General features: G+C 37.8%; 1 protein-coding gene across 1 annotated transcript in view; it reads left to right on the top strand.

Moving 5' to 3' along the window:
- PALS1 (protein associated with LIN7 1, MAGUK p55 family member) overlaps nt 1-12716 on the top strand; it is a 51864-nt gene that overhangs the window by 15698 nt on the left and 23450 nt on the right. The window contains exon 2 of the mRNA XM_052695204.1: nt 9936-10449. Within this exon, the coding sequence (XP_052551164.1) occupies nt 10083-10449 (367 nt within the window). The 5' untranslated portion in view covers nt 9936-10082. The remainder of the gene's footprint in view (nt 1-9935; nt 10450-12716) is intronic.

The following is a 12716-nucleotide window of genomic DNA, read 5'->3' as shown; positions in this document are numbered from 1 at the left end:
AGTATAGATTAATGTACTTTTGGTGTTTATCCATTTCACTGGTACATGTGGGCATCCTAGAAAAAGGCAGCGTTGCTACACCCCTGCGTATGAAATAAGTTGGTCTCTTCGTGTAGAAAGGAGTTATGCATTCCTGTGTGTTTATTGCTGTTCTCTATTTATTTTTTTTTTTTCTTAATTAAAAGGACTTCTTCTAAGTAGAAGCTTTCAGAAATTGGATTTCATTTTATTGATTTAACAGAGGAGTTGTACTGTGAAAAATGGTCTGCAGCCATGGTGGTTATTATGCTCATGTGTTCAATTTGCAGGAGTATGTTCCCAGTGAGGTTATATCTTAATTTTTGTAACTGACTGCTAAAATTAGGCCCAAGAGCCCACTTGATTTTAGCAGAAGACTTTTTATAAGGTATAAAGGCCTCAACTGTTATGTTTTTTTAGCTTTTGCAAAGCTTTTTCTTGCATTTTTATTAGAAAGTCCAGTGTTATAGATTATTTACAGAGCATCCAATTTTCACATCTTGTAGTGAAATCCTGCTCATACTTTCCGTAATTTATTTTTCTTCAAGCTTCTCTTACAACCTGTCAGGGTGCAGGGATGTTCCTGCTTTTCAGTACATACTCCTTTAACAGTGCTCTCAAGACACAGCTGTTCAATTTACTGTCCTTTATTTGGGAGTAAGCATGCTTAAAGATGAACACATTTCACACTCGCAGTGTTCAGAATTTCAGATTATCTCTTCTAAGAGAGACCAGCAGATTATTAACAGTCCTCCTTCAGGAAAAAAATACCTACACCAATGATTGTAGGCGTGGGAGGTTACTGACTTAGATATTTTTTCTAGAGTGAAAAGCTCCTCATGGGTATATATTTATTTATATCAGTAGCTGTTGCTTGTATTTGGGAAGGGTCAGAGTAGATGAATTCACAGAATACAGCTGTGAGATGAGCTCTGTCGGAGTTGGGTCCCTGGTGTCAGTCTCTTGCTCCTGCCACTTGTGTCAGTCTGGTCACAGTTCTGATTACAGTAAACTGTTTCAGCATGACACTTCGACCAAAAAGTAACCAGAAAAATGAAAACATTTTGTAATGTTCTTCAAGCTTAGTGAATTAAGGCAACTTGCAGAGACATCTGAAAGCTAGAGAGCTCAGGTATTATAGGTTGTATAACCCAAAAGAGGAGAGGGTAAGGGAGCAGCAATTGAGAGAGAGGGTTTTGAGACTGTGCTCTTTGGCAGCAGTGAGCTAGTTTAGCTTAATGGTCCAAGAAACCATACTGACAGGCTCTTTCATGGTTCTTGTCATAAACTATGCGATCTCTGTTTGAAAGGATCCAAAATTAGGGCACACTTGAAAGCCTAGTCAGCATTGTGCTGTGCTAGCAGTTGAGAGTTAAAGCTGTGCACAAACATATTTGTTATTTCCCTGAAGAAATTAAAATATACTGCAAATGTCAAATAACATGACCAGCAAAGTGTGGTGAAACTACAAAACTTTGCAGCATCCGAATATTTTTTCCTTTATGCATAATTCTGATTTCTGTTGTTGGTGCTCATATTTTTAGGAATGAGAAACATTCCAGCAGATTTCATGGACAGTCACAGAGCATAACCCTTCTATGCAAAGTGCAGTTGTGACAGTGCATTTCTTTGGGGATACGCTTACCATGGCTACCCAAGGCATTTGTTCTGTTTTAGCATGGGTTTTTGTTTGTTTGTTTTTGATAATAATGAAGGTTTCTGTCTTTTGTCTAGCAATACATTTCAGCATGATAATAATATTGAAATGGTATCATAGACAAAACAGACATCTGCTGTGCGGCTGGTATGCCTTGCTTGCGGTGTCCTCCAGAAGAAGCAAGTGCAGATGATGGTAATTAGAGAAAAGCTTGGGGGATGTGAAGGGGCATGGGGAATAGCAATCGTGAAGTGAAAATACTTCAGAAGAAAAACTTCTGAAATTTATGCAGCAAATTGTTTGGGGTTTGCTCAGCAGAGCTGTCACCATAATCTCACACGAGTTTAGGAATGGAGAATTTGTGACATCAGAGACCTGAATATCTAAAATAGTTTGTAGAAGTATCCTATAAATAACTAGAGAAGAGCTCAAATATAATCTGGTTTGTTCTGAGGGTGTGGTGAGCAGTTAACTGTGAGGTCTATAAAGTGCAAAGATTCTCAATCGTAGTTTCACTTTATGCTTTGTACTTCAGAACTTTTAGAAGCTTTCAGAATTTTTATAAGTCTGAACTTATTTTTGTGGACAGAAAAAAATGTCAGAAGTTGTTTATTCCCACCCCCTGGTAACTAAGAGTGATGTGTTGGTGGAGTTAAGCAGGTTAAGGCATTAAGGATAGTAATTCAAAAGGGGAAAAAAAAAAAAGATCACTTTCACCCATTCAACTAATGTTGCAAATACTTACTATTTACTCTTTTACTATTTACTATTAATACTGTTTTATGTAGTGAGGCATTAACGAGTGTTGACTATTAAAACTATTATGCTAAAAAGAAAAACTTGGGAATTAACTTGAGATCAGGACGCAGGAGTCCAAACCAAAAAAGATACAATTTAAAGGGATGAGCTTGAGAGGAAATCTTATTAGATATTTAAGACAGCAGCGGTATTTTTAATTCTACAGAGAATATAAGCTCAGTTCCAAACAAGGACTGGCATGTTTACCTTTAAAACAAAGAAATCTGCAGTCTTGTCTGTCTGTGAATAGGTGATAAAGAAATGGCTGTTGTCTTATCGTGTTTCTGTCTGTCCTGTGAGATCTTTTAACAACCCTTGGAATTCTAGGAATTCCGTTACTCTTCATTTGTTATGCTTTAAGGTTTCTAAACATTTGGCATTAACTCTCAATTAAAGTAAAGTCTTTCTTCTTTCACTACTTAAGAACTTGTCCTTGCAGCCTGTAGATACTTGTGTAGTCCACTGTCATTTTTTTATCAAATGTAAATTCTAGAGCAGGGGTAGATGGTGCAAAAGACTCGATTAGAACTGGGCATTCAGATGTGTATGCAGTCAAGCATTAATCTAAGTTGCAGTGGGATGCTGGGGTAGTAAATCTACATAGTGTATTGGGGGTCCTCTGGATGTCAGACCACTCAAAGAGCTATAACCTTGGTTGCATCTGTGGGCTACTTTTTGAAACTGAACCTGTTTTCTTTTCTCACATTTTTAATTGATGTAGAGACTGCCCTCTGCTGTACTCTTCAGCTAACGGAGAGTTTAGGCCTTGTAAGCACTAGGAGTTGCTGATAGTTGAGCGCTTTTTGATCATCCATGTAAGAACTTTGTTATTGATACAGGATAGCAAAATATAAACAAAGGTCAAGTAGTGTGTTACTGAATTTTAAAATATCCTTTAAATGGCCTTGGCAGATATCTGTTTTCTATCTAGTTGTGAATTTTGGCAATAGGCTGCTTGAAGCCTTCTCTGACTTATTCTTCCTGCCCTAAATGTATCTGCAGTCACACCAACTGAAACTTTATTTCCCTTCTCATGTCTCATCAATTTGGTCTAAAAAAGGAGAAATTAAACAATGCTTGCATGCAAATACTGGTGTATATTTAAAACAAAGGGAATGGTGGCAAGTAAAATGTTTGTTACTATTATCAGTAAGTGGGTTTTTATTTTGGTCAGTTGTGGAAGCACTTCAGTTTTTTGTAGTGGGGACCAAAGGTGGAAAGTTCAGTTTGTTAGGACTAGAACTTCTCATGCAGTGATTCCACTTGCCCTGCTATTGCTTTTAATAGGCCACAGGGGCTCACTATTGAGATACTACTGGAGAAAGATTGCTGCTAACAGGGCATGCAATGTGTCTTTTACAGAGATATTGGCAAGAATTTTGTTTTGCCCCCTTTTATGTAACTTTTTATTTCTTTTCTAAAAATCAGCCTGTTCAATTTCTTAAAATTTAAACCATGCTTATTCTCAAGGTTTTTGATTGCTTTAGACTTAACAGATTTAAAATACCTTATTGAAATTAGTCTGTGGTGATGCATCCTACATCTGTCTTAACTCGTGCCCTCAGACACCTGAGTCACTGAGGCTGTGAGCTTTTCCTCAAAGTGCTGCTCTTCAGAGACCTAACTGGCAGCATTACTGCTCCTTACTGAGGTACACCCTCAACATGACTCACAAATGGTGCTTTTTCACCTCCGAGTTTGAGCAGTCACCTTGCTCACTGACAAGGCTGGAGGAGCAGCTGCCCCATCTCAAAACTGCAGGGTGAGAAGCTGAGCGCAGTGAGGAGCCTTGCGTGGCTCACATATTGTGTAAGTCCTGCAGCTCTTCGCAGGAGCATGGTGGGAGCAGACAAAGCTCTTTCCATGGGAACGAACGGTCCCACTCCAGAGAATGGCAGTGGAATGCTGAGCTGGTGTAAATGAGGAGCTGCAGCTGCTGCCTGAGAAGCCCTGGCTCAGGAGGAAGCAGAGGGGGGGCGTACGTTACTTCCCTGGGCCAGGTGAGTGCCCACTTGCTCTTCAGGGCTTTTGGCAGTGAAGAGGACTTCTCTGATAAAGACAAATCCCATGTATGGAATCAGTATGACACAATAACTTGCTTACAGTTCCCACGTTTGTATCTCAGGCAACTTGTACATACAGTTTGTGAAACTGGAATCTCTTCTCAGTGCCTGAAATTTCGATTTCACCATTTTTATTGCATTTTAATGTTGTAAGTTGACAGTCTTATTCCTCCTCCTGCACAAATGTAACATAGCAGTAACTATGAAAATTGCTTTCCTTTGAGAGTTTAGAGCTTTTAGCTGTTGATCCACATACCTTGCACATTGAAGTGAGCATGGAATGCTAAAACCTTTTGGCATGTCTGATAGCCCTTTGAAATACACGTGTTGAACTGAGTTACCGTGCTTGACAGGTTTTCTAATGAACCCTGTTCTGAAATGGTTAGAAGGAAAAGCCAGCTGGACATGAAGGAAACATTTTTCTTTCTATACCAAGACTATACTACAGCATCTGATTAGAGAAAATGATGTAAAATGTTGTAGACTAAACAAAAAAAGCATACTAGAAATTAGTATTGATTGCATTGCAAAGTTACTGCAGGGTATTTTTTTCTTTTACAGCATTTTTGAACTTAAGAAAAATGGTGTGAAGCTGTCATAGATTTTGCAACTTGTTTTTGAAAAACATTAGGCTGCTCAAGTGTGTACCAGGTATTCCAGATGCTGCTGATCTCCATGTGAAATCTGTGAAGTATTTTCTACCATACACTCCAATTTCTCATCAATTAGTAATGAAATCTGTGCTTTGCAAACTGATTTGTGTTTTGCCATGCTTTATGCAATTTGGTTTCAAGCTTCTTAAGCTTGGAGTACTGTTGAGGAAACAAATGATGCTTGGGAGATGATGCAATAAAAGCTGAGAATGTTTTTTCTACAATGAATTCCACTCATGAAATTACTGAAATTCTACTTTAGTGTGATAGCTTGCAATTTTGATGACTGAAGTGTTGCTTTTTTAGAAGCCTGAGTAAAAACTCCCATTGCTAATTGAGCCACTGATGGCTCGTGGTGGAGATGGCTGGCATGATTCTCTGCTTTCTCTCTGTATTTTCTCAGTAATTCAGATTATCAGGAAACATTTTGTATGTGATTTTAATCAATCTGTTTTAAATGACTTCAGCAGCCTACGATGCTTCTTCCAGTTGTTTCTAATGAATGTGTTACTGTGCCATATCTGCTATAGTTGTTGTATGTGGCTCTCATCTGATAATAATTTTTTTTTCATTGTGCACAATGTTAATATGTATTTCTTACATTTATAATTATAATTCCAAGTAGAGCTTTTGTGCTCCTTACTGAGTAGGGCTTTTGTGCTCCTTACTGTGCCAGAAGTAACTGAGTCTGGCTGGCAGTGACTGCTGAACTCCCATGCAGTCATTCAGGATTTGCAGTTTTAATGAATTTTGGAAAGGGAACTGTCAAGCCTAATCGTATTTTTCTAGAACTGAATTTTAAACATCACCAAAACATAATACAATCTTAGCCTCTAGAAAGTGTCATTTTTGCTTTGTGGAAGTTGCTTAAGCAAAGCAGATTTAATTTTACCATATGGAATTTGGTTGCTAAAGCAATTAGGTTTGCTATGCACACCAGCCAGAGTTCCCTAGGTGAAAGCTCAAGCCACCTGATAGCATTTCCCTTCTGTTTCTGTCCATGCCTGTCTTTGTTTTATTTTAGCATCTGCCTTGCACACCAAGGTGATTACTTTCCTATATGTTTATTCTTTAATGGAGATTTTTGGGTCTCTGCTTTGCTGAGTAGTACGTTCAGCATTTGTGGTGGTTAGAGGAATGATAGCAGCCTGACTCTGCTAAGGACTCAGCATGAAGGGTGCTTGCTTATGTTGTATAATGCAGTATTCCAAAGAATAGATGTAGCTAGCAAGACAATAGCTAATTTTTGTCCTTAATTTCTCTGTTCTGACCTTGCATAGGAAATTGTCTGCTTTTCATGATTACCTTGCAGTGAAGTTCTTCTGTAATGTTGAATGGTGTTGGGAGCAGGTAAAACGCACCCTCTCAGTAGCTGTACTTCAGTTAGCAGTTTGTACAAACCTTCTCTGTAGTGCAAAAACTCAATAGTAAATGTGGTCTGTGAAGAGAAAACATTCTCCACAGCCATATTGGTCAGAGTTACTGCATAACTTTGGCAGAAGACAGTCATAAATGAATTTTATTTGGAAACATCTGTTTATCACTTGACAACACGGAGGTTCCCTGCTAGATAGGAGCAGTTCAAAGAGGACAGAGCTATGATTTAACTGTCAAACTTTTAGCAACCAATCTCTGTTCCACAGATGCTTGTGTATGTCTGAGGGTTGCACAGGCTGCTAATGCAAAGCCCTAAAGCAGAATTCTGTTAAGTGCAAATATTCTTCTGTGTATTTTATACATGACTCTGGAAAACCAGTATTGTTGAATGTGTGTAAATTCTCCCCCTTGTATAAGAACTAGTGGAATAAAATATGCTTTTTCTGATGTCCCAGACGATCCACAACTTGTAGAGAACAGACTTGGTGTACCAGCCTTCCTTTACTGATGTTGTTGTAGGGTTTTTAAAATTATGAAAGAAACCTATAGAAAGAAAAGGCAAGTAAACTGTTCCTGTACTCATTTATCGTAAGACTTCTGATGTCATGCTTATTGGTTAGAATAATTCTACCTGTTCCTATTATCTGCTTCTGCTTAATTATTATTTTTAACCTCAGCTACAGCATATCTTGGTTTGATGGCTGAGCTAATGCTTTACCAGTGTCATGTTTTACATTTGAATTCTGTAGAGAGGAGCTTCAGAACTGATCTGAAAGTTGTTTTTTTTTTTTCCCTTTTGTGGCGATGAAAACAAATAAAATACTCATTTCATTTGTTGCATCTGGCAGTAGCATTTTTCTATGAGTTGTTGCAGATAAGGCTTTGTGGTATCTGAGGTAGGCTTCAGAAGGCAGAGACAAAGCGGGCTCAGAATTGGAGGGGTTAATCTGTTATCACAGTCCTTTGAATAAGGGAAGCTATTCTGACATTCCAGACTGGCAGCATCCCTTTGCTTTTACAGATTACTAATTAGATATGTTTGGAGGACTTGGTTTGGTATTTTGGCCAAGTTGAACTTAAGGTTGCCTGATAAATGAGATCTCAAATGAGATTTCAGTTACCTGGGTGTGATTACTTTCCTTGTACTCTGAATTCCTCGTTACAGAGACATGAAATTTTCTGGGATATAAAAATTATTTTCTACTTGAAGTGCTCCTGAAACTCTTACTTTTTGATATCTTCTTCCCAAATATGGCTATTAGTGAGACCGGGGGGGGGGGGAACCCTGATACCCTAACGTTTGTTTCTTTCTTAACTTTCTTAACTCAGATCTTAGAGACTGAAAGTGAGCCGTTGTTTTTACAGGCCACTCTTACGTCTCACTCCTTCAAGAATTTGAATGCCCTTGATATCTTGCATGGAAAGTGAACATGGAAACAATATTACTGTTGTCTGCATATTTACCTCAGATTATATTTTTGTTTCTCTGGTCTTCAGAGCTTATTGCTAAATGAAAGGGGTTTAAAAACTTCTCATTCTGTGTAGATATGTAAGCTTTTGTTGTTATTTCTCCATTTAACCTCAAAACATACTCTCTCTCAGGTAGCTAATGATTTTAGATTTGATGGAATATTGTTCATTTGGCTGCCTGGGTGTCATCGTGTGAACTTCTTGTCTGTCTTTCCCTGATGTTCAGAAATCCTGTTTTGGCCCAGTGCTTTATGTTAACCACTCCTGAACACTAACTTTGTGACTCCATTTTCCAAAGGTTGTTCCTTTTAAATTGGGCACTAAGAGAAGGTTTTACAGGCTCCAGCTTACCGTGCAGCACTTGCAGCGTTAGCCCCCGTGCTGTACATCTTTCAATGAGCTTTTCTTTGTTGCTTGATTTTCTTCTTTATTCTGAATGAGAAAATGTTGAACATTAAAAACACTTTTGCATGTCAGTGCAGGATACCTAAACATCATTAGAAGACCCAAAAAGATTTTTCACGGTTGAAAAATACTTCTCTCTATGTGCTCTTTAGATTTTTTTTTAGAAAATCTTAGTAATAGTTGTAATAGCTGGGTGAGAAACAAGAAAACTACTTTGCTGTTGCTGTATGTAGCTGCATACCATTAATGAAAATGAAAAGCTGCACATACTTAGAATTGCAAGCTGGCAGTGGTTTGTGTAGGAGTGTCTGTTGCTGCTTCTCCAAAGCTGTGCTAATGATATTTAATTTTCAACTTAATTACAACAGAAGGAGCTTTCCCTTCCTCCTCCAAATGCAAACATTTGGTATAGGAGAAGATTTCTTTTTATCTTGGTCCTTCCAGTGGTTTTATGTAATGCAACTTCTGGGATGTTTGTGCTATATCCTTTCACTTGATAAATAATAACACACACACACAAAAAAAAGCTTGAAAAATCAAATGTAATTGTAACTTCTTGCAAATTTTATTACCTTTTAATTGGGCTTACTGAGAATAATTTCTGTGGTTATGTGATACAGAGAGCAGGAAGAAAAAGTGTAAGGCACAGGTATGTGAGATATTTAAGAGCTGTATGGTTGCGTTTTTTCAAACACTGAAGTTTTTAGCTTGAATCAGCAGAAATGAGAAACTGTACAAGGGTGGTAAGGCTGGACTTGGAGTGTAGTGCAATGCCACTATGTGCCTTTGAAAATCAATTATTGTACACTGCCAAATAAATATGTGTGCATGCACAGATGAGGATTTCTGCTCTTGTATTTGGTATGTATTTCCTGCTTTCGAGCATAAGTATAGAAAGCATTAAGAGTAGCTGCTAACATAACTCATGCTAAGACTTTATCACTACTTGGAATTGTGTAAGTGCAGTTCCAGTCTGCTTTAGATGGTATCTTTTGGAAGAACTCTGTGCCAGACCTGTCTTCTCTGAAACCTGAGAGGCAGGGTTTACAAGGAAATGCTTCAATTTGTGAGCAATAAATGGAAGTATTTTTACATGTTTATAAATCCTCTTGTGAGCATTTTGTTTACAACAAATTATTCGTATTTAGTGCTTGTACTACCATAGTTCATTGGAATTTTTAAGAGTGAAGGGTGCAGTAGTGAGAATTTTCAGAAGACTGCTAATTTGCAGTTGTGCAGAATAATCCAGTTCTTTGATGTGGAATTGTACAAAATTTTAGCATGAGTTTGAACTACTAATTCTCTAATGCCAGCATATGAAAATTTCTAAAACAGATGAATCAGATCTGTGAGGTTCTGTAGTTCTTAGTAAGAGAAGAAGTATGATGTGGAGAGGAAGTTCATGTTCTCATGCTTGGAGCACTAAAGAACTGTCTTAGGTATTTTGTTATTAATGCAGATATTTACTAACTTTTTTTGTATGTCTTTCTTTAGATTTTCATCGTGGATGCTTCTTCAGCTGCCCTGTGATGGAAGGGATGTGTTTCTGAAGTTATAATGGATTTTACACAGCAGCGTAACGAAAACTGGCCTAATAGCAGCATTTCTGTTTGAAGAGAATAGGCCTAATTGCACATAACCATGACAACTTCTCATATGAACGGACACATCACAGAAGATTCTGATAGTGAAGCAAAAAATGTGGATCTTGCATCTCCTGAGGAACCTCAGAAGCACCGAGAAATGGCTGTTGATTGCCCTGGAGATTTGGGCTCCAGGATGATGCCCATGCGGCGGAGTGCTCAGCTGGAGCGAATCCGGCAGCAGCAGGAGGACATAAGGCGCAGAAGGGAGGAAGAGGGAAAGAAACAGGAATTGGACCTTACTGCTTCCATGAGGCTTAAGAAATTAGCACAGATTCCTCCAAAAACTGGAATAGACAATCCAATATTCGACACAGAAGAAGGGATTATTTTGGAGAGTCCTCATTATACTGTGAAGACACTAGGTAGGTGTTGGTGGAAATTATGAACAGGTTAATGGAAGAAAAAAAAAAGATTTGAATATTTATGTTCTTCTTTGTCACTGAAAATGTGATTTAGGTAATTCTTCATACCGTAAGTCTCAAGACTTCTGATCCTTTGGGTTTATGATTTTCTTCATGTAGCCAAGCTTAAGTATGTGCCCCCAGCAAGATCTTCCCAAAACTAATCCTTCTGGGGGACACTTAAACAAATTGCAGAGTACTGTTGGGTTCATTGGATGTCTCCATCTCTGTAGGGTGGGGAAAACCATGTATCTGCTGCCAGATTTTATTAAGTTTGATGAAGCACATATCAGAGTAAGCGATGTCATATAAAATAAAATGCTAAACAAGATGCTAGGGCTTTTAATATTTTGTGGTGAATCATGTCCATTTTTTCTTATTCTGGTTATCTTGTGTTTTCAGTTGTCACCGAATATCATTTGCATTTTTCCTTAAACTGTTGGCCTTAACAATGAAGGGCTGCTTACTTTGGCTGCTAATCTAAAGATTTTTGTATAAATATTCTAAAGCTAGTAATTTTTGTAGAAATGCACTATGAAAGCCTTCACTTCATAGCTTTTGTTGCTTTACCTGCACTTCTATAGGAAATACTTGTAACCTTTCTTCTGCAAATACAAGCATCTAGTCATCTAAAGTGAGGTGTTGTTACTGGAGTGAAAATAAGGCATTGCAAACATCCCAACTTCTGGGAGTTTTAACTTCTAAATCCTTACCCGTTTTAAGATCCTTACTGCTTTAAATGATATCTTTATTTTTAAATAGATGTCTAAAGACACACACACAGCAGAAATATTCACTAGTTTGTTGAGTGTGCATAGTCTGTTCCTTGAGCTAGAAAGGCTGGGACCTTTTGAAGATGCAATAATGTAATTAGACTAATTTATGATTTATCTATATATGTGACAAAATGACAGGAAATGGCTTTAAGCTGGAAGAGGGTGTTTTAGACTAGATATTAGGGAGTAATTCTTTACTGTGAGAATGGTGAGATGCTGGAACAGGTTGTCCAGTGAGGTTGTAGATGCCCCCTCCCTGGAAGTACTGAAGGCCAGGGTGATGGGGCTTTGAGCAACCTGGTATAGAGGAGGTGTCCTTGCCTATAGCAGGGGGTTGGAACTAGATGATCTTAAAGGTCCCTTCCAACCCAAACCACTCTGTGACTGTATGATTCTATGCACCAGGGTGTTCAATTAGGGCTTTTCAGTCGAGTAGAAACTTGATGTAATATTGACAGTCATGTTTGACAGAGAAATAAAGGTAATATAGTGATAATTTGGATCAAGCAGGCTGAGATCTAGGAGGTGAGGATTTATTATTGTTTCGCACTCCTGAAAGTGGGCATTGGATTGCAGTCAGCCGTTGCCTTGAATTGCTGAACGCTTTAAGGAAGAAACTGTAGCTGAAGTGCTATAATCTTGTAACCTATGTAGTCCATTAAAAAAATCTGTTTCAGCTATGAGTGCAGTAAAACTGAGTCAGAATTTTAAATTTTACAAGGCACTTCTCCAGGTAACTTGGCCTCTTCTAATTTTTTTCCTCTACTCTCAAGCATGCCCTTTTTTTCCAGTTTCTGGATTAACTGTTACAAGATCTGACACTTCTGCTGAATTTGCAATGAAGCTGCTTATTCCTGACTCTTACCAAGGGCTGGTGAAGTTATTTTATGAATGCACATACATATAAAATACAGGATATCATGAAAAAAGCTGGAGTCCATTTTATTTAGTACTTCTACTTTTTAATGTTTTGGAGAGGCTGGAATTTTTGAAGTTAATATGTTCAACTTCTTGATCTCTAAAAAACTTGCTGGCCCATGACCTAGTCAAAAAAAAAAACCAAAACAAAACTTGTAGCATGTGAAATGCTTTGTATTTAGTTTGAATTTCTGAAGCTTGCTGCTTCTGACTACTGAATTTCCACCTTGGATGTATTTTCAAGCTTTGTTAGCAAGACTCTTAACCAGCGCTAGTGAATTACAAAGTTGTTAAACTACTATTATCGTTGCATTTTAAAAAATGGATTTTGACTTTGCTTTATTTGTTAAGCCATAGAATTGCTGCTAAAACATAGGGCTGATGCATATTGTCTACATTTTTAGTTTTGAAAACAGCATTCCATACATGCTAATATCTCATTTGGTATTTCGTTGCCAAGCCTTCAATCTTTTCATTGTAACAAAAAATCAAGTGGATTGGATTTTGTTTATAAAGATAAAACAGCACACTTAA

The sequence above is a fragment of the Tympanuchus pallidicinctus genome, unplaced genomic scaffold, assembly GCF_026119805.1.
Source record: "Tympanuchus pallidicinctus isolate F22 unplaced genomic scaffold, pur_lepc_1.0 scaffold3, whole genome shotgun sequence".
Classification (NCBI taxonomy): Eukaryota; Metazoa; Chordata; class Aves; order Galliformes; family Phasianidae; genus Tympanuchus; species Tympanuchus pallidicinctus.
This window is presented reverse-complemented; position numbering and strand designations above follow the sequence as displayed.